Here is a 21,512-nt window from a genome sequence, read left to right as displayed (position 1 = left end):
GATGGGCTCCCATAAAAGAAGCCAAGCAGCAGGCTAATACTGATGAAATGTGCTGAGCGTACAATACAGAGCCGGGAATTCTCTGTTTGATCTTTCAGTTTAGGATGAGCGTGATGTTCAAGTTATCATCATTTACTTGGAAATGAGCAGAAAATAGACACATGCATTCTCTCTAATGAGGAAACAAGATGCTATTCACTAAAAGCTAGCAGCAATTTAATGCGAGAGTGAAAAATAATATGAAAATATGACACATCCGTTGCTGTTCTCCCTGTGTTTGCTTTGTCTTGCATTATTTATGTCATATGTGCTGTGTCAGCGACTGACAGCGACAACACTTAGCTGTATCTGGGGGGCTAAGTACCACAATGCGATTGTTACAGTCGCCTTGACCTTATTCTCACAGCTTTTCCACATAAAATGATTTATGTTATTGCTGAGTGACCTCGAAAACTTTACAGTTCTTTCCCTGTTTATGTATTTCATCTGCCTAACAGCACAATGGAAATGGATGATTGGGGGAAATATGATTTATCATATCTCCTTGTTCTGTGATATGGATTGTAAAAGATGATTTATTTATTCTGGCTGTAATCAAGAGTATTTTTCTTCCATATAAGAAAGGAGGATGTGTCCACAATATCTATGTCACATTTACTGATATTTTTGCTTTGCAACACAACAGTGAAAAGGTTAGAGAAAGGAGAAATGTACTTCTCCTGCACTCCGAAAGTAACTGCATTGCTTGAGCCTCTATTTATCAAATTACCTCATCATGCCTCTGAATGAGTGAATCATTCACTCTTGCTCTAACATTTCTGTTGCACATCATCTTACCTTCATCCTGATTATGTCCGTCACCCAGCTGACCTGCTCCTCCCTCTTCTCGCAGCACAAACGCCTGAGGAGGGAAAGCTCACTCACATCAGCCACTGATTTCCACCTTGTTATTTTCACAGTAATTTTAAACAGGTGAGTGGACTCGGTGAGTCACTGCACTAGATACTGTTTCTTCTGAGGGGACAGTCCATTGATCACTGTAAATAGGCTTGACGATAGGTGGGCTGGCTGCCATTAACTATGATTACATGAATCTGCCTGGGTAAAGTATACATTTGCAGCACTGATTAGTGCTGTAAGTAACAATCCAGGATGATGGTTTAAATAATACCTGTCACTTGCTCAGATTTATACTGTATTCTGTTTGGTTTAGAGCTTTTATGGTGTTTGCTCATGTGGTCATGTATTATACTGTACTGTATGTATGCTATTATTGAAGCCCAATAAGGCTAATTTGTGAATTTGAGCCACATAAAATGGACAAAAACTGTCCTTTTTTCTTTAGCATAGAAATAAAATCTCTTGTTATGCAATAAATATTCGCTTTTTTTCTTTTGCTTCTCTTCTTCTCCACTTCATTATATCCAAAAGTTTTTAAAAAAAGCAGACATTAATGTCACATAACAAACATAGATCACAATAAGAGTACATTCAAGCTAACAAGATTAAGAGTCAACAGCTATGCTAACAGGCTGTATTTAGCCACAGTAGTGCTTTGAGCTAAATGCTAACGTCAACATACTAACATTCTCACGGTGACAACAATGAATGTTTAACAAATATAATGTTTAACCTGTTCACTATCTTAGCGTAGCATGTTAGCATACTAGCATTTGTTTATTAAGAAATGAGATATTTACTCCGGACCAAAGCAGTGAACTGATCAACCAAGGGCCTCGTTGCTAGCACAGCTAAAAAAGAAAGCCAAACATTGTCTTAAAATTCCTTTGACTTGTGTTGTTTCATCAGAATGTCCCTGTTCAGACAGGACTTATTTAATTAACTTAATTGTATGTTGTTCCACCTCCTAACTGTTGACCAGACAGCAGCCTCTCGCCCTGTGACCATTAGTAAGCTAATGCTATTTAACTAGTCTAATGTTCCCATGACTAACCCAGTTAGATCACAACACCATGCTTTAACTTCAACTTTTTAACTCTGCCACTCGATTCTTTGCTGTTTAGAGATATTTTCAGTGGAAAGTGTAAAAGTCACACTCATCAATGATTGAACAGGAGGGCCTCTGCATGACACTCACCATCGTTGTTTATCAGTGTAGACTGTGAAGCCCCAGCTGTTGAAAAGAGAAGGACATGGGTCAGATTCTGAAATTTTGCTTCTGCAAACTCAAGCTTACAGTGCCCCGCGCACCAGACTCTTTCGAAGACAGGGGTTATGAATATGTTTTTGTGAAGTATCCAGCTGAACAAGAAAGAGAAAACTTGGTGAGAAAGCATTGTTAAAGATAGCAGCAGGTCAAAACCTTTTCATTAAAATGCAAAGAGGGAAAAAAAAAGTTCACTACAAATGCTAGGTGCTAAACAGATGAATTAATTAAGCTCATCAGTGCACTTCCAGCCCACATGTTTATGCATGGGCAAGCCTCCATATGCTCTGGGCTAAAGTATACAATACACTGAGCATGTGCTGTTCACCTGTAAGACTTAATTTAAAGATTAAATTAAAGATTTTCTTTTCCCGTACACTTATGTGTGTGCATTTGTGGGAGTTAACCTGGACAGAGACAGTATAAGGTGAAAAGACCACCTTCCTGGAGAATACCCTTCCCAGAAACCTTTCACAGCTGCGGCTGAACAGGAGCAGAGAAGTAGGGGAAGAACAAAGCGAAAGAGGGGGCAGAGATGGAGAGCCCGCAGCCTGGAGCACCACTCCTGTGAGTTAAGGCAGCCGATCCAACCCCGCAGTAGGCCGCTCACAGATAGACCTCTGCCTAATGAGGTGCTGGAGCACTGCCTCTCCTAACCCTCTCACTATGACTCTCTCCATTCTCCTCAGCACTCCGTCTTTATTTCTTTATTCACCGTATCACTTCTCCCACAGCCCACTCAACAGTATATCTGTGATACCAAGCTGTATCATTCTTTCCTTCTGTCCCTCTTTCCCTCTTGTGCTTCATCTCCCACTTCTTCTCTCTTATCCAGTTTTCCTCCCCTGAAGGACTGCGTAATGCAGACGGTCGCTTGCTGGACTCATTTTTCACGCTTCCCCAGACTCAAAATTCCGACATGGGGAAAATTATGAGGAATCGTAATTGGGTAATGTGAAATATAGGGTTTGGCTTCGCAAAAAAATTTCCTCTTTGTTTGACCAACAAGACCTGCTGCAGATTTGGCATGTGTCATAAATTATAATAATAGAAGATCATTAAAGTATAACAGCAGCAGCAATGTTTTCTACCCGCAGTAGCAGAGTTTGATCATTTGTATTTGTTAAAATGCAATTACATTTAATCAGTTTCATTACAGTGAAAAATACGATGGGGTCACGAGTGGCTTGGGCATCCCTTGGTGTGGCAAAAGTTTGAGGGAATATAAAGGGCAATATATCTTTGGGGACTAATAGCGCCAACACATACTGTCGCACATATGCACAAAATTAAGGAAAACATTCGAGCAATACTAGATAATCAATATGCACACAGTAGGGTTTGATTGTGTGCCAGTTGTTTTGGCAATAATGAGTCACTGTATGTTTTGCAGTGGAAAAATGACAAAAAATCATTTGGCTCAATGCAATATTTATTGCACCACAAAATATGCAAGGAGGAAATTGAAGTTTTAACAAATGGCCTGGAACAGTAGTTCTACATAAACTCAAGGAACACTTACTAGTTTCTTCCAGGGCATTTAACTGCATCTCATTGTCTTCCACAGCAGACTGAGTTTGCTTAGTTGCCAAGGTGATAATGTGACAAAAACGCTGATGAATACACCTAGAGTTATAGCTTTTTTTTGGTCAATATTCAGTTTCCTCATGCATATTTTACTCCTGATGTGCACAAAAAACGAACAAAACTTTCCCTGATTGATTTTTCATAATTTGGGAAGGCCTGTTTTAATTCAATCACTGACCTTCATGTTGAGCTGAAAGCATATTTTTACTGCCTTTTTCTTGCTTATAGCTTGTTCTTCTTGCAGTGAAGACTGCATGGTTGAACTTTCCAAATACATTAGATTTATTATTTTCATTCTATGTATCTGGTCTCAATGGTCAGCAGTACATTCAAGTTGAGTTGAATGTAGCTGGCCTCATTTATATCAACAGTGTTGGTGAAAACTGAAAACATGGCAATGCAAGACATGCAGAGATTTTAATCCCTCTCTCATTCGCATACATTGAGATTTTGGAAAGATTTTTTAAAAAGACACTAGACATGTATCATGCATGTGAGTGCAGATTACCTGGTTGGAGGTTTGAGCTTTTTTTTCAGGCCGATATAACATTTCACAGTCTGGAGTTGGATCACTTTCTCTGCTTTGGTGCTCTGCAAAAAAAGAAAAACAAAAAAAAAAACAACTGTATATTTTGGATAAATAAACGAAGGAAAAATCTAAGCGAAAAACACATTAAACTCAATTTAACTTAATAAACCAATATTAAAAAATGCCAGCAAATGATCTGTGCCCCTTCACAGCAACAAAACACTACAATCAATCAACTTCTCTCAAGTAACAAAGAACAAAGTAGAAGAGAACAAAGCAAATCAAAGAAAATCAAAGTTATAGCTTGACTCTGACACCCACACATCAACACAACACCCATTCCCTGTTTCCTCCAACATAATTTGCACTAAGTATAGACCTGACAATAATTGTAGAAGCCAAAGATATCAATTAAATTTCAGTAACACTTCTAATTTCCTTTGCATTCGTGCAGTAATTAGCCACATTTATGTGCAACCTGATATTTAAAAAAACCTTTTAGTGAAAGCCCCACCAAGACCCCCCACCCCCCCCACCCCACATACACAGAATTACTGCACTTCCATCAATTATTAACACTTCTTCTCACTTCTTTACGAATGCCATGTTTCAACTGCAGAAATGTGCTGAGAAGAAAAGCCCTCCAGGGAACGGACTGTATTCTTCCTTTTCAAAAGAGAGTGGGAAGGCCACTGCCATGAGTATGTTTTATATTTCTCCTTTATGCCAAGATTTGGAACCAGGGATATGAAGCAGAGAGAGTATGGGTGGAGTTCGATCTGCGTGGTTGCAATCATGTAGGCACATTAGACACATTTTGGTTTTCTTAAGCAGCTTTATAACCTTTTATATTCCCTTGTGGTACAAGACATGCTCTGCTCGCCAGATACTTGGGGTCTGCATGCTAAAAACCCCATGGTGGCAAGTGTTTACAGTGGACGTGGAAGTGGATTCAGCCGGAAACAAAAGTGTACTCACTTTGATATCTCTGTAGAGCAGCAGCTTCTCTGCACGCAGAACAACATATTTGTCTTGGAATTTGTGCCCTGACAGCAGTTTGCAGGATCCATCGTTGAACTTCAGATAGCCGTCTTTAATAAACTGCTTTAAATCTGCTATAAAACATAATGAAATCAATTAAAGAAGGAGTATTTCCTATCAGCCCAAAGCAGAAGGACTTGACTATCAACTGGTGCTGAAACAGTTAGTCACTTTAATCAATGCTTTGATCAACATCAATATTGTTATTGTTTTTTATATTACATTATTAGTTTCCAGCTTTTTCAAAATCGAATTATTGTTTTGTTTTTTTTTTTGCTTTTTTTGTTATTTCAGCAACTATTTCAATTATTTATCCATTACTTTTAGCTATTTCAATTAGCCATTACTTTAGCGAACAATTTTAACCACTCATCCATTACTTTAGTAGTAGTTCAACTTCCAGAGTGAAGTAATTGGTAGCTTACAAAGCTATGCTTTCAAAATAGCTTCCCTAACAATGGTTAAGCACAATGGCTGTGATTTCCCCTATACTTACTTGTTAAATGATCACTCAGAGAGAAAGTTAGAAGCAACAGAGTACCTTTCTTATTCTTTTTTCTCTCACACAGCTGCCATGCAGACTGAATGAACTCTCTGCTTCTCATTTAAACGGAGTAGACAGTGTGCCTCTTGCTTGCGGCACAGTACTGGCGACTATCTAAAAGTAGCTCGGTTTGTCACCAAATAAGTTGGCAACACTGTTGTTTATATATTATGTTTAGCTAATAGCAACTATTCCAACCTTTTATCTATTACTTTTAGCTTTTTCAACTGTTTATATGTTACCTTCTGTGTTTCAACTTCTCAGCTCTCTTGTTGTATAGTTTTCATGCACTCTCAATCACAACACATGGTGTTACAGATGACCCAATATCAGAGTAACTTTTTTTAATAATGATCTCTAATTTTTTTTTAATTAGTTGACCTTACCCCCTGGGGTAAAAGTTGGTTGAGAATAACTGGTACGGACTAAACAACTGAAAATCAACAAATTAATATATAATGAAAAAACAAGATGCAGCAGCCATAACTCATACACTTATAAAACAGCACAAATGAGGCAACTTTTTGAATGGCTTTGTGCCATCAAAAGCATACTTAACCTTTCCTATCAGCCACTGTTTCAGCTCCTGCAAACTTCTTTATAACAAGAAAAGCAGAGCTCGGGTAATCCAAGGTGCTCCACTCCAAAACCTGCTCAAGAATCTTCTCACTGTGGTGCAATGGTCGCTCTGTCGAAAATAAAAGACATCGGATCAAAGGGAAGTGAATGACTAGCAGGTAAATCTGCGAGGAAATAGCAATGGTCAAAGAAAAACGGTCAGAAAAGTCAACCACCCACAACAAAGCCCTTCTGCCTTCTGGTCTTACATGAATTATAAATGCATGAAACAAAATCACAACCTCACATCATAAAATCCATGACTAATTCTAGTTAACCAAATAACAAAATTATGTTGTTGTTCTCCCCATTTTCATCAGAGTAGTTTAAATTATCTCCAGCATATCAGGACCTGATTATAAAAACACACTCATGTGCAAAATAGACCTATTATCTCTTCCTAAATGGTGAACAGGGTACATGTTATCAGCCAAAAAAAAACCAAAAAAAAAACAGATAATTTGTGTACCACCACCCCTGCTCTGATGCCTCCATCTCTACACTCCCCTGTTTTTCATAACTGAAGGAGGTAAAAAGAGCCACAATGGCATAACTTATTCATAACAGCAAGCTTATCTTCTCTCTGGAATCTCTGCAGACCCAGGCCATGGAATTAGTTCCTCATTTCCCAACAAATATTAGCTCCCCTTTTCTGCCTATTGTCCTCGATAACAGTGTTTATCTGTAGCAATCCCCCAAAATGGCTAATTAACGCACTTTCCCTCCCTCCTTTATGGTTTTATGAGCAAAACCTGTCACGCTACTGCCTTCAAAATAGCTTGACTGTTTACTCTTCCCCAGACATATTGTCTTGGCATGGAAAATATGCTGAACCGTCAGCAAATATATTCAGTATTCAACACACCTTCATTTTTAGAAGAGGACAGCGTGCCCTCTGTAACTTTGTGAGGAGAAAAACAAACATAAGAGCGTGGTGTAAACTCTCAGTGAACTGATGAAAAGTGCACGGGGACCGCCAGCTAAGCAACTTCATGACAAAGCTCAACTTTGACTTCCCCTTGCTCGCTGCTTCCTGTGGTATGATCAAATGCGAAGTGTGCAAGCGTGTGAGGTGCCACCAGTGCATATTAATGCAAGATGAGGTGGGTCAGCTCCCTAGGTTGATCATGCAAGAAAGATTAAGGTAATTTATGACATATGATGGTAAAGATGATTAATTAATGTGCATATCATCAAACCGACGACGCTTGGCTAATTTCCCAGTATGCTTCTATGTTCACAGAGACTGGTTCATTAGAGAGATAGCATAATCTTCTAATCGCGAGGTCCTCTGATGAGCAGAAGTGTGATCTTTGTATATGCCCTGCATGAGAATAGCCATTTAAATGCTGATGTGACACATCCATCACAAACTGGATAAACTTTAGATGCCAGTGGAAAGTTCAGAGCAAAGACATTCAGCTTTGATCATGCAACAGGTGCCCAGTGATAAGAAAAATAAGTATTTAGTGTGGTCAACATGAGCAGGGGTCTTTCAGAAGTGTACATCCAATCGTAGGTTTTTCCACAATGCGTCATAACGCACAGTCAGAGTTAGAGCCACAGCTGATAGTAGTCAGTAATTAAAGCAGAGGCTGAATTTAAAACTTAATTTAAATGAGAAAAGAAAAAGGAAATTACACATGATGATAACTGCCATGATATGTTGCAAAATGTGAATTATTTGATTGTACACAAAGGCAGTGAAATGAAGACAAAACTACAAGAAGACTGCAATGGCAAAGGAAGTCACTGTCATCAAGATTAGTGTACAGAAACATAATCACATTCTTCAGGTCTCTGTTAATCTACTGCGGCACTTCAGTTACTGAATAACAACTCCTTAACTCGAAGAGTGTGGTATTTATTCCTGAAGATGCACTTCTGGTTGGTTAAAATAAAATGCTTGTTCACGTCTTCACATGGATTCTAAGAAGTGGTAATGAAGTTGCTTTTGTAGATACTATGAGTTACAAAGGAGCTTTTCTAATGCTATGTTAATATATGATGTCATCATGGAGGCACTGAGGTTACCCCAAAGCATATATTGCTATTTTTGTTTCCCACTAGCTAATGCTACCCCTAACTCTAACCACGTACAAGTGTAGAGTTACTCTCAAAAAGAGTAAGTGCCAATATACAATGGCTGGTTTCTAATGCAAATGAGTCGCACATGAACAAAACCCAACAAAAAAAAAAACGTCTACACTCAAAACTTTATTTGCTTGTAAACCTTTGAAGGGAAGTCAGAATCAGAATCAGAATCAGAATCAGGTTTATTGCCAAGTATGTTTTCACGTACAAGGAATTTTTTCTGGTGATTGGTGCAGAGCACACCAAAACACTGAGGCAGCCATCTGCGGCGCCATTAAAAAAGTAATTCACCTTCTAATTTTTCTCATTCAAAACAGTATGATGAGGTGACTTGAGAGTGAACCCTGCGTACCTAGCTCTCCATTCTCAATGACTTCAAAGGTGGTCCAGAGGTCATGAGTGTTAAAGGCGACGTTCCTCATGCTCAATGTGGTTACTATGAGCTCCGTGGACCGCATGCTGGGAGAGACCTACCGCAAGCATAACAAACACATAAATGCATACCTCACCAAACAACACAATGAGTAAAAAAAGAAGCAGTCAAACATCCTGAATATAAAAGCTCAAATCATAAGTTCCCTGGGTCGATACTGCTGCCTTCAACCATTTCTTGCTTTGAAGAGCCACTCAATATTTAACATATCACATTCATTGCACAGATATTTGACTCGCAGCCATATAAACACAGCACTGATTAAATACTTGCTTCTTTGTCAAGTTATTAGGTGTACATGAAAAGCAAATGTGCTACCTTACTCCACAGAGAGAAAGTGGAGTATTAAAGTCCAACTGTGCTGCCGAGGGTTCCTCTTTAACCTCATCCCTATTCTGACCTGAAAGGAATCTGTAACCTACAGCGGCCTACGTGCCTTGTAAAATGCAATTACTCACACAATTAAATCAGACATTTCTTTGATTAGTTAGCTTTTGATTTATTTCAGTGGTGGTAATCCCATCAGGTTAAACCACGAAAGTCCCGGCCCTATTCTATCAACCTCTCCACCTCTCATTCTGCCCACCCTCATCCCTCATCCTTTCTCCTGCTTCACCTGCCTTCAGCCCACACTCTGTCTCCATCTCCCTCTCTTGCTACACCTTACCACTGAAGGACCTATGGGAAAGCAGGCATACAGAGAGACAACATGCCTGTTGAAAGCACAGATGCACACAATCACACTAACACACACAGACACTCTAATACCTTGATTAAACAGCAGTTCTCTGGCTCTCTCTTTTCCAGGTACACCTCAAAGATCAAGTCCCCGGCTGGCGAGAACTGAGAAGGGAGAGAAAAAGAAAGAAAAAAAAATACTGTGAGACAGAGAGATCAGCTGAATTGCAAAAGAAATTCAGGTGGATTGATTGGCTTTTCTCCCAAATTCCTTGCTCCAGTGTGGCAAGAATCTAAATGGAAAAAAGTGAGAGAAATGGTTGGAGGATTTGTGGAAACCAAAGGTCGTTTTTGGAGCTGGAGGCAAAGTAAACCCTGCAGCGATAATGGAATGCCAAACCAGGCTAAATAAAGAGAACAAGTGTGAAACAGAGACACTTGTAAAGGTGTAAGTGTAGGGTGCACATATCACCTAGACTAAAACTGAAATGCTTTCCTCAGGTGTTAACTTTAAGTGTAATGTCAGTTTAAAAATGTTTTGAAGACGCACATGAAAAAATGTCCAGGGCTTATTATGGAAATAGAAGAAAACTTAAAGGTCCCACACAGTACAAAATTAGCTTTTTCTTTTTGGATTATAAAGCAGGTGCAGGTTCTTTATTAATACTGTCAAAGTATCAAAGCACTCAGTCTACAGAGAAATGCACACAGTCTGTATTCAGAAACTATGCCTTAAAATGAGCAATCACAACTTCCTTATCTTTGTGATGTCACAACAAAACAATCACCGCTCTCAGCCATGCCCCAAGCCCCACCCACCTGGACCCATCATCCAACCTAGCAGGACTTGGTTTATCTGGGTGTTTACCTGTAATCTGCAATATTTTTTATTAGATCACTTAGAAAACAGTCAGCCAATCAGATGAGAGACACACAGCCTCACTTCTGATTGGCTGACTGACCTGTCTTTACCAGAGCTCCAGAGAGACACCTGAGGAAGGAGATGTAAAACTACATTGAGATTGTTTTTGGTTCTTAAAACCACAAATATATCTTATTTTGGATGTAAACCTTCAAATAAAACTTAGAAGTGTAACATATGGGAACTTTCACGCAAAGTGTGAAAATACATAAATATTTTTATCTAATATTTAAACCTCTAGAAAATGTTGCTTTTCTCTAAATCAGTTACCATATGTCTTTGATTTCTAGTCATCTACTGATTTTACATTCAAGTAATCAGTGTATAGTAAATAAAATGTTAAAGGTTTATTACACCCTGAGTTTCTGAAGTTTCTAAACCTTGGTGGTGAAGTTAATACACTATATTGCTTTCTTGAGAATAAGATGGGAGGATTGATACCACTCTAATATTGGTCCATTAAGTATGTGGCTAGATTCGTGAGGCAGCTCGCTAAGCCTAGCGTAAATCACTGCAAATAGAGGGAATGTGTTAGATTTGCTCTTTCCACATATAAATAAGTAAATAAATAACGAATAGGCTTACCATGTAATCTGTACACAAACAGAATTGGAAAGAAGAAAATTTGTGGTTGCCCTTGGTTTCTTTTTGACACACTAACTGCAAACTTGGCTAGTTCATAGTTAGTTTCTTCCTGAGAATGTATTAACAAAAAAAAAAAAACCTTCAACATTTTAATTATTTGCGCAAAGCTTTACAGGTGTGAAGTGAAGGCAAAACTCTTAAATGTTTGAAGATTTCACCTGCAGATCAACAGACAGAAGATGACAGAGTAAATAAATTTTAAACTGATTGTAACCTCTGTGCAATTAAAACAAAGACATCTAAATGGCCTTTGTGCCTGACATTCAGGGGGTGAGATTCTTTCTAATATTGCTCGTCAGTACAAATCATGGCACCTTTCTCCATGTGGCAGCAATTCTCTCTGCTTCCAATTAAAAACTTTTTGGTGTGAAAAGTTCAGTGAGAAAGTGAAAATGCAACTTATTTTTTCTAGCACATTTAAGGAACTAAGTCCAAATTTCTTGCAGCCCAAGGGGATTGGTAATCCATCTCTAGAAAATGAACACACCTTTTCCTTTGGCTATGTGGAAATTACAGTTACTTTTCCTTTGTCATTTTAATGTGCAGGTGAACTGAGATCCATTATTGGCTTGAGCTGGGAGAACTATCACATGATAAGAGGGAGGAAGCCACTTCTGACTCCCGTGGCCCTAAAATGACACAGAAATCACAGTCATTCAAACCAATGGAGCAAAAGCTGTAATTGTGAAAATGTCACACACAGATATGGGGACACCCTAGTTTCCTCTGCACATTCTTCCTCCTTCAGTTTCATTTTTATGTGATGGGAGGAAGACTGGTCACACTTTACAGACAGCATTTGTTGAGTCCAAAAAAAATGACAGGAAATGAAGATACTGACAACTTTCTGGAGAAGCCATAAATTAGGGCTGGGCGATATGACCAAAAATGGGATCCCGATAAATATTTTCATATCACATTATAATTATTGATCATTTTATTGACCTAATTTAAATACAGACCAGCAGAAAAGTGACATATGACTGTGGGGATTATGTCCTTATACCATTTGGGTGTTTTGTCATTCTGTGTCGTTGCTGAGTACCTCTCCATCGTGGGTTGTTTCTTGAGATGTAACAGATATTGTTTGTGACTGACGACATGATGATCCAAAGCGTGAGGTGATGAGGTGATAAAATAAGTTTTTTGAATATTTTATATATCGGTTGGGGTGGTCTTCCTGCACAGATTACACACAGCGTTGTTCTGATATTGGTCAGATTTAAAGAAACTAAAAAACTACCACACTACCCCGTCTTGCCCGTCCTTTCTCACCCCATCCTCCTGTTGCTGTTGGTGCAACCAAACACCACACCTGTTCAATGATTGGCTGTTTGTCACTTGTAGTAGTCCATGAGCCAGTGAGGGAGCATGCTTGGGGTTTGTTCATGCAACCATGAAATCATTGATTTCATGGTTTCATAGACTTTCTAACGAACAATTTTCATATTGCTATCGGTGAACTATCTATCACCGCTATGTGTCGCTATCGTAATGCAACAAAAATAAGTTTTACATGGTTTTATAGCTACCAAAGTCATACCACTCATACTCAACTCTCCTTGGCTGTAATGCAAGTATTAATTCTGAAGTGCTACGTCTAACTGCAAAGGGATGACATTGCTTTGCACCTCATTATATCACTGATTTACTTCCTCCCTAAGTCTAGCCACACTATCCACTTGCAGGGTGCAGTGCTCCTTGTCATTCTCTGTCTTTAAAAAGGAAACAGATTAGATCAGACCCTTCACCTGCAGGGGCCGAGCCCTCTGAGACAAGCTTCCTGCAAATGTCAAAAGCGCATATTGTCTTGGCATTCGAGTGCAGACTCAAGAGCCATTTGTTCAGCAAAGACTACATCCTGTACCTTAACTCCTACCTCCTCTGTTTGGCAGCATCCACACTCTAGTCTCAATAGTTCAGCAGTTCAATTGAAAATCTTCTCATGCACCACAAAGCAAGAAAGGTATGTGCTTTTAGCCATGCTAGAGTCATGGCTCCAGGGATGCTCATGTCAGTGTAGCTGGCAAAGGCACGCACACAAAATCCAGAATACATTTCCTCTGGCGAGAACAAAATATTTTTTCTCCTGTCCTAACTTATTTTCTCTCTTACCTTTAGTAGTAGCTCTTCATTCAGATAAGTTAAAAGATAACTGTCCGACACTGTTGACATTGACGAGACTGTACATCCAAATCTACAAAAACTGCTAAAGATAAATATTCATTTAGCGGAAAAACTTCCCATAAATGTGAAACAGAGGAAGTAAGCAGTGCTCCAACCTTAATCTTTTTAAAATAAGTCATAATGATGTTTAAGTGTTTGTGAGAAACAGAATTAAAGACAGTTAAATGCCTTTTTTCATTGTTTCGTGCCACTTAGCATGCCAGCATGGTAACACATGTTAAACATCACAATGTTAGCATTGTCATTGTGAGCATGTTAGCACTCTAATGTAAGCGTGCCACTGCACCTAAGTACAGCCACACTAAGCTGCTAGAATGGCTGTAGACTCTTAGTCTTGTTTAACAACCCAGACATCAGTTTGCTAAATTTTGCAGTGATGGAAGAAAAAAGAAATAACTGACCTTCCTGAGCTTGGAAACCTAAGACACACAAAGCCACATTGATGATTTGAGACATTGCTTCAGCACCATCTAACACCATCTTCAAGACTGTCTAAAAAGAAAATGTATTTTTAATCTCAGAACCTGGGCCTAATAAACTTTTTATCATTCCAACGGTCCACTGGATGAAAGGTCACTGATGTTAGCTGATATAAACCTGAGCCATTAACCTCTTTCAATAAATGGATGAATATGGTGGACATTTCAGGTTACAGCTTTTTTTTATTTTATTTTCAAATCAGTAGTTACCATGGCTGGGTTCAGTTGCTCTGCTGCTTATTAATGTTTTCTAATATCTTAAATCATCCCTAAAATAAGCTTACCCATTATCTCAACTGAGAAACCTTCCCCGTGCTGACTTGTAATTTCACTGACTGATTATTTTAACAACTTTTTGTTTGTTGTTGTTGACTGTATTTTTCCTAGGTGCAGAGCATAAAACCTTCAAATTCATATCCATAACCAAAATGCTGGCCCAATTTTCACCTCTGACAGCTTTATAATAGCACTGGCTTTCTGCTGCGTAACCCTCCTGCCCCACAGCAGCACACATGTTCTGAAAGTCTATGGACAAGGTGTAGAGGAGTGGTGGGAGGGGGCGGGGGCAGAAAGGAGCAGGCATAAACAACTTACTTTGGATTTCAACAACAGCAGTGGCATGTGATTTAATTTTTTTTTTCTTTCCCAGTTATCTGAACCAAATGTTTTTCTCGGCTGAGGCATCCAGGCATAAAGTACCTGCCGTAAAGGTTAACAGGAACAAAGCCCTTTTTCCCTCACCCGCCTGCTCTCGCCCCCCCTCCAGCCCCCTCCATTTTTGCCAGAAGAACAGGAAACCTGTTCAAATGAATCCCTGATTTGAGACACCTTGACACATGCTGACAAATCAATACCAACACACGCACGCATGCACGCACGCACGCACACACACAACACCCATTGGTGATTTCCATTTGGGTTCTGCGGGTCGACTTACCGTGGTGTCCTTCTTGTCGTTCCAGCGTGTGATGAAACTATTCTCTCTCTCCATCTGTTGCACCTGATCTTCATTGACCTGTTGGAGGCATCACAAAACACACAAAAACACACATATACACACACGCACACACACACACACACACACACAGGCGCACACACTTCAATTCAAACTCAGCCAAAGAGAAACTTTCGGATCAAGTTAGCTGCACTTGAGAGTTAAATTAAATTGCTTCATAGAATCATGAAGTCCTTTTTCAATAGCAATATTAAATTCAGCACTTAAATACAGTACATGGAAGACCGGATTGAACCAGGAAAAAAGGTATCATCACGCAAACTGCAGAATTGGGTCGTTCGGCTGACACTTCTAAAACTAATTTCAAAGGAGGAAGTTGGTTGTGAGTGTGTGACACAGCTCAGCACCAAGTGAATACTCTTTTCTTTCACAAAACTCTGTGTGGGAAATGACATTTTTTATTCCAACTTTTTTTTTAACATAATTATCATTTTCAGAGAACAATTTGCTTTGTTAGAGTTATACGAATGGCAGAGAAGATTGTGGGGAGGAAAAAAAAAAACAAAAAAAAACTCACAAACTCATCGTGTCTGTGTTTAGGCCTGATAATGGGCCCCGTCGACGACATCCAGCACAGAACTGCCGCTTTAATTAGCGAGACGTCTCACTCGTTTCTGTGTCACAGCGTGTGTATTCACTGCTATTGGGCTCATGATTGGTTGAGCTTAATGGCTATTTGTCATGCGAATGATGGCGTCTCGAACCGATTTGGAGTGAATGCTCCTCCTTTAGCGTTAGAACAAGAGGGATCCGGGTGTTCCGCTGGGAATTAGCAGTCGCTCTGTGCTGCGTATCCTGTAAGCCAGGCAGCTCTCCAAGGGTAACATTGATCCCACACCCCCGCCCGTCCACACATCAGCAAAGTCAAGCCTATTGTGGAGATTTGGCAACAACAGTTCTGCTCCCCAGATGGTTGAAGTAAGGGAGTGTAAATAAAGTCATGCCTGCAGTGTGGTTTAGATATGCAATATGGTAATATCTGTATGCTTTGAGTGTTATAGCTTTTTTTCCGCCATTGATCATTGATTGGACAGCTATTCAAATCCAGTGGACCGAGCACATGAGATCGGATATACCACCCTATTCCTACAGCTGAATATAAGAAGAAATAGCTCATGGATGACTTGGCCATTAGTAGAAACGCTGTCTGTCACAGGTTAGCAACATCTGCCGATGAGGAAGTGATGCAAAGCCAAGAGTTATTTCAGTACATGGATGATGGTAAATAAAAGTGGGTAGTATTAATGAGAATATATAACACAATATATTTTAAATTAAAAATGGTAGCGGTACAGTATATAAGTATAAGTATGCAGAAGTATGCAATGCTGTTTTTCAGTCCATCAATACAGACACACTGTCAGTCACTTGTATTCACTTTAGTCAGTAGTTTTAGTCATTTTTCCATATCAAAACCAGTTTACTTGTCCTGAATAGTAATACTCAGCTTGTGAAAACACTTTTTATTATGTATTTTGTGGCTCTGGAGGGAGCTTTGTAAGGTTGGGAAAAAGCAGAAATGACCGCTTATGATGTCATCACAGTTATCCCAGATTGCTCCTGAGACTTTCTGAACAGAAAATTCTTTTTTTTTCCTCCCCCAAAAGTCTATGTCACATACATAGACTTGGTGACACAGCGTTTGAACTACATGGTCTTTTACTAGGCAAGGAGAATCTAACTAAAGACACCGCTGACTTCTGTTATGTCTGCATTATTAGTATGTTTTTTGGCGCCTGACCCATTCTTCTTCTGCAGTGAATGAATGAATGGATGGACGAATGGATGGATGGATGGATGGATGGATGGATGGATGGATGGATGGATGGACAGGATTTCCTGCTATCAAAATGCTCCTAACATATAGAACAGACTGATAAGCCTGGCCTCCTTTCGGCTCAAGCGAAACATGTCCTGAACAAGATTCCAGTGTTATTTTTTGTTCTAGGTGACCTGTTTTTTAATATAATCTCTGTGTTTTCTGGAGATGTTTGCCGTCTGTGTGTGCAGAGCAAAGTCGGCAAAGACACCTGTTTCCATATTTGGCTGTTAATTCTGCCAGCAATAACCTGAGCACAACAGTACCACATATACCAACTGTTCTTTCTTTCTTTTCTTTTCTTTTTTTTTTTTTTTAAATAAATTATGTAATGTGTGTTTATGCAATAAGAATTGGATGTTATCTAACTTGCTGGAGGAAGATCTCATGTAACCACACTCAGCTCAGCCTTTTGTCAACCTCAATGTCTCCCAATCAGCTCTTCTCCACTTTCAGGGCTGTCAAATGGCCAAAAAATAAATAAATAACAGCACTTTTGACTTACACTGAAGAGTGTAATGTAGTTGTTGATGAGGTCATGCACCACGCTAATTTCCTGTGGGGTTTGTCCCTGAGTCTGGAACAAGCAGGAGGAGAAGACGGAGGCTAGTTTTTCACTCAGCATGTGGTTGATGTGGGAACACTGCTGGATCCTGAATCACAGGGACAAGACATGTTTAGGAAAAAAAAATATATACTCTTTCAATCTCTAATGCACACACACACACACACACACACACACACAGAATTTAATGAAATGTAAGGCCTCAGTCCAAATTCAGCAAAGGGCCAATAAAGTCTCCTCCATCATTAACATAATGCAGCTAAATCACGACTATCCACAGCAGGTTTCTGAGCAAATGAGGTGTAATGTGAGCGTCAGTGAAGGAGACATTAGGACAGCAGTGTTTGGGTCTAAATGCAGCTGCAGGTGGAGAATGCTGATGCTGTGGATTGTTCTCAGTATATGTGCTAGAAAACTATGCATTATTGTTTTATTCCTTACATTTCTACTCACAAAGCAGCGCGTTCACATTGTTAACAGAGTAAATGTCTGCCTGAGAATACAATTGAAATATATGATTATCAAAACAAGAAGAAAAAGGCCCACGTAGCCAGAAATGCTAACTTTATTGACTTCAACTATGTGTGAGTTTTTAATAATAAACCACTTGATTCGTTTTACTTGGTAAATTTCAACAAAAAGGTACAAACAATATGGAATCGATTCATCAAATTAAACTCAAGGGCGCTGCCGTTTTCAGTGAAAAGAAAAGAAAAACAGCCTTTTCTTTTTCTGCTTGTAATCTGAAGGACCTGCCAACATCCACAGTATCCCTGACTGAATTTAATTTGACTGATCAGAAGATTAAAAAAAAAAAACACATATAACAAAGGGGGCCAGTGGGTCACGGGAAAACAAAGGGGGGCAACAGGCTAATCAGCAGGTGACAAACAGCAACCCTAAGGCTACTCAGGGTGCAGGACCTTTGAGTCTTTGTGCTTGTTATGTCTGTGATGCTGCGTAGCATCCGTAGAGCTACAACTGCGCCATCAGCCACGAGTTTAATCAAAAACAAGATGATGACAAAGACTGTTTAACACTTTTGCTGCTGTTTTAATAGAGTCACAATGCATGATTTGGCAACAGAAGGGGCTGTGTATAAATAAAGTTGTGTCTTTATGTCACATTGAGTCGCCGTCAAGTTGCTGCAAAAGTGTCCAGCGGCTGCACTGATTAGGCTGATTTTGGACTTTATTACATCAAACCAAAATGCAAACAGAGATGGATCACAGATAGGGCTGGTGGAGCATGGGCAAAGGACCAGAGGCCTTTCTTTCTGATGACAGCAGCCTAAGAAACAGACCACACAAAGCTATAGAGAGACAGAATCGAAGCTCTATACAACAAGGGAAAGATTAGTCATATAGCCGTCAGGGACCTGTTGTGTTGTCTGTGTAATTTATTGTGTTTCCTGTTTATACATAAATATGGGAACTACATTGCTGACTGTTGTTTTGGCATATTCATGTCCTGTTTTGTGTGAAAAACACTTCACAACATAAAGTCCCCGTCAGGATATTAAAGTTTACCTCGACAGGGACCGTGACCTTGAAATACCCTTTTTAGTACCAGCTCTAAATGCATCTCATACTTGAAGCTTGTGTGACTGTGTGTACGTGCGTGCATGTATGTGTGTGTGTGTGTGTACCTGTACAGATGTTGCAGCAGAGCATCCAGGGTTGACCTGTTTATCTTTGGCAGACTCTCTATGAAAGTGGAGTATTTCTTCACTCTCTGCCTCTCATCCTTCTCATCTGTAAACCCACACAGATCAGGAGCACTTCAAATATTGCCAAATATAAACCGAGACATGACCATGAGTGCATGAAGGAGATGGTCACACTGTACTTTTTACATTATTTCTCAAGCAAATGTTAACATTTTATCATCTGTGATGATGAAATCGTGCCTCTACCCCAAAGTCTAAAGCAGCGGTCTCAGCCTTTTTTACTCAGCGAGATTCTTTGACAAAATAAAAGGGGCTGAGAGCTCCTCATATCTTATATTACTGGTTACATTTATTCACATGTCGTATCAAAACACTCAAACTGATCTCTGAAACAAATCCGATCAATGAGACAATTTAACAAGTCATCAAATATCAACATCCAAATCACACATTTTGTACCAAAACCATCTGAAACTCACATCAGTGTCAATTTTCATGTCAAAAATCTGAGTCATGATTCAGTCAAAGATGAACACACAGACGTAACACCACTGCAAATAAACATCCATAAATCTGCTAAGAAATCAGAGAAAAAAGAAGCTCTTCAGTCCTTCTTAGAACTCAAAATATCTAATTCAGTACTCTGCATTTTCCAAAATAAACAGTGAACCAAAAAAAAAAAAAACGGACTGTAGTCATAGCCGACAGCTTAACTCATGTAATCCATGGCAACATATTTCCTGTTTCTTGGAAAAGTTAATTCTATATCTGTTCTGTTATCTAGAAGAGTTGCTATCACTGCTTGTCGCCTACAACATATCTGATGTAAACAAAACATGACAGTGTAACCGAGTGTAACTCATTTGACTGACAACTGACAGGTAATTATCTGGTGTTGAAGAGGGATGAGTATGTCTTTGTATTTGATTTAGTTGCATTGGGAGTAGATTTACTGAGTCAAGTTGCGTTGCTCAAAGTTTGTACTATGCATCCATAGTTTGTACAGACAATATTCTCAGATCCTTTGGGTGAGCTACTCAAAACCAGGGTGTGAGCTACTGGTAGCTTGTAAGCCACCTGTTGGGGCCCCTGCTCTAAAGTATCTACAGAGCATCTTCTAACATACCTAGAGCTGACACCCAGTATGGATAGAGCTCCTTGGTCAGCAGCGCATCCTCAGCTTGGATTAAGAAGCTCTTGAGAGTGTCCGTCACGTCCTCCAGCTGGTGCTCCTTCTCCCTTAGTTTCACATTACGGGCACTGCGGGTGAAATCCTGCAGGAGCGAGGCCACTCGACCAGGGTCCCCAGGCCTCTGGTAAACCCCCTCCTGGCACAAACCTGGTTGCATGATACAGTAGATGGATTATTAAGCTTCCTTGATCTAAAAGTGGCTCTGGTTTTTTCATTTTTTTACTCATATAGCTACTGTCTGATGATTAATACCCTCTAATGTGCAGAATCTCCAACAGCAAATGACAGTTCATAGATTTCTCTATGACTGCATACAATTACAGGGCAATAACCGACCTTATAGACACAGTGATTTGTGGGATTTAACAGCGTTACATAATCACATTTGAATCTAAATCGCAGGTAGAACAAAATTGTCGGTGCAAGGTATATTAACCTTCTGTACCACTTTATAGTGTCATTCAAACTTAACTTTAACACCAGTGCGTCTTTACAATGCACACTCCTTATCGTGATATAAGTCCCCTTTTGCATTTATGAGGCATTTCTAAGGCAAAAGGGCACAATGTAATATAGGTTTTCTGTGATGTTTATATTTTCTGGAGCAATCCCGCTGTGATAGTACAGTGAAACTTAGACTACATTTTTTAAAAAGAAAAAAAAATATGGTGAAAGGAGAGATATATGTTTCAGCATTATACTAGACAACATTAGAAAGCATGAAATTCTCATCACGACACAGTACACTGGATGATTCAGCTCCTTAAGGGGAAATCATAATAAGAACTTATTTTTTAAAAACTTTTTCCTCCCCATAAATTTAATACATCTCACCATACTGAGTGACAAAAGCAATGCAGCTGTCGACTATAATAGGGACTCCGTTTTTAGTCAGCTGCTGGTCACTGAGGGCCTTGCCGTCTGTGCCAGCAGCCATTGTGATGGCAGAGTGCCACAGCGCAAAGTCCGTCTTGCTGAAGCCATGGATGTAAACTGTTCTGTTAAAAAGAGATGAAAAAAAAAATGTATTAAAAAGTCATTATTAATGAAGAACCTCATGGTATAACTTCCTATAACAATATGGTGTTTCATATTTTAAAAGCTAAAGATGTTCATATATTTGGAAAAGCAGTGGTAACTCATTACGTAAACAACCAACAAGATTAAAGGAATCCGAAAGCGCTTCTACCGAACACGCATCTATAAACAACCACCGGTTTCCCCACGAGGTTTGATCAAAAACACACAAACGAATGGCAATTAACAGAGTAAGCACAAAGTCTTGTTGCATTACTCTAAAAGGAAGCCTAAAACTGTCGGCTTGTGTG

At 39.4% G+C, this 21,512-nt stretch overlaps 1 protein-coding gene across 6 annotated transcripts in view; it reads right to left on the bottom strand.

Moving 5' to 3' along the window:
• arap2 (ArfGAP with RhoGAP domain, ankyrin repeat and PH domain 2) overlaps window positions 1-21,512 on the bottom strand; it is a 118,805-nt gene that overhangs the window by 2,892 nt on the left and 94,401 nt on the right. For 3 of the 6 annotated variants that reach the window (XM_071459103.1, XM_071459102.1, XM_071459104.1), the window contains 12 exons: window positions 21,019-21,182; window positions 20,119-20,331; window positions 18,972-19,077; window positions 17,264-17,411; window positions 14,862-14,939; window positions 9,782-9,856; window positions 8,933-9,050; window positions 6,428-6,556; window positions 5,262-5,398; window positions 4,263-4,345; window positions 2,099-2,134; window positions 838-943 (listed from right to left, as the gene is read on the bottom strand). In XM_071459103.1, the coding sequence (XP_071315204.1) occupies window positions 838-943; window positions 2,099-2,134; window positions 4,263-4,345; window positions 5,262-5,398; window positions 6,428-6,556; window positions 8,933-9,050; window positions 9,782-9,856; window positions 14,862-14,939; window positions 17,264-17,411; window positions 18,972-19,077; window positions 20,119-20,331; window positions 21,019-21,182 (1,393 nt within the window). The remainder of the gene's footprint in view (window positions 1-837; window positions 944-2,098; window positions 2,135-4,262; window positions 4,346-5,261; window positions 5,399-6,427; window positions 6,557-8,932; window positions 9,051-9,781; window positions 9,857-14,861; window positions 14,940-17,263; window positions 17,412-18,971; window positions 19,078-20,118; window positions 20,332-21,018; window positions 21,183-21,512) is intronic. The other 3 variants (XM_071459106.1, XM_071459105.1, XM_071459107.1) reach the window with 3 other exon arrangements.

The sequence above is a fragment of the Trachinotus anak genome, unplaced genomic scaffold (assembly GCF_046630095.1).
Source record: "Trachinotus anak isolate AG129_WGS33_773 ecotype Australia unplaced genomic scaffold, CSIRO_AGI_Tana_v1 ptg000023l, whole genome shotgun sequence".
In the NCBI taxonomy this organism is placed as follows: Eukaryota; Metazoa; Chordata; class Actinopteri; order Carangiformes; family Carangidae; genus Trachinotus; species Trachinotus anak.
Note: the sequence above shows the minus strand (reverse complement) of the source record. Positions and strands in the feature narration are given on the sequence as shown.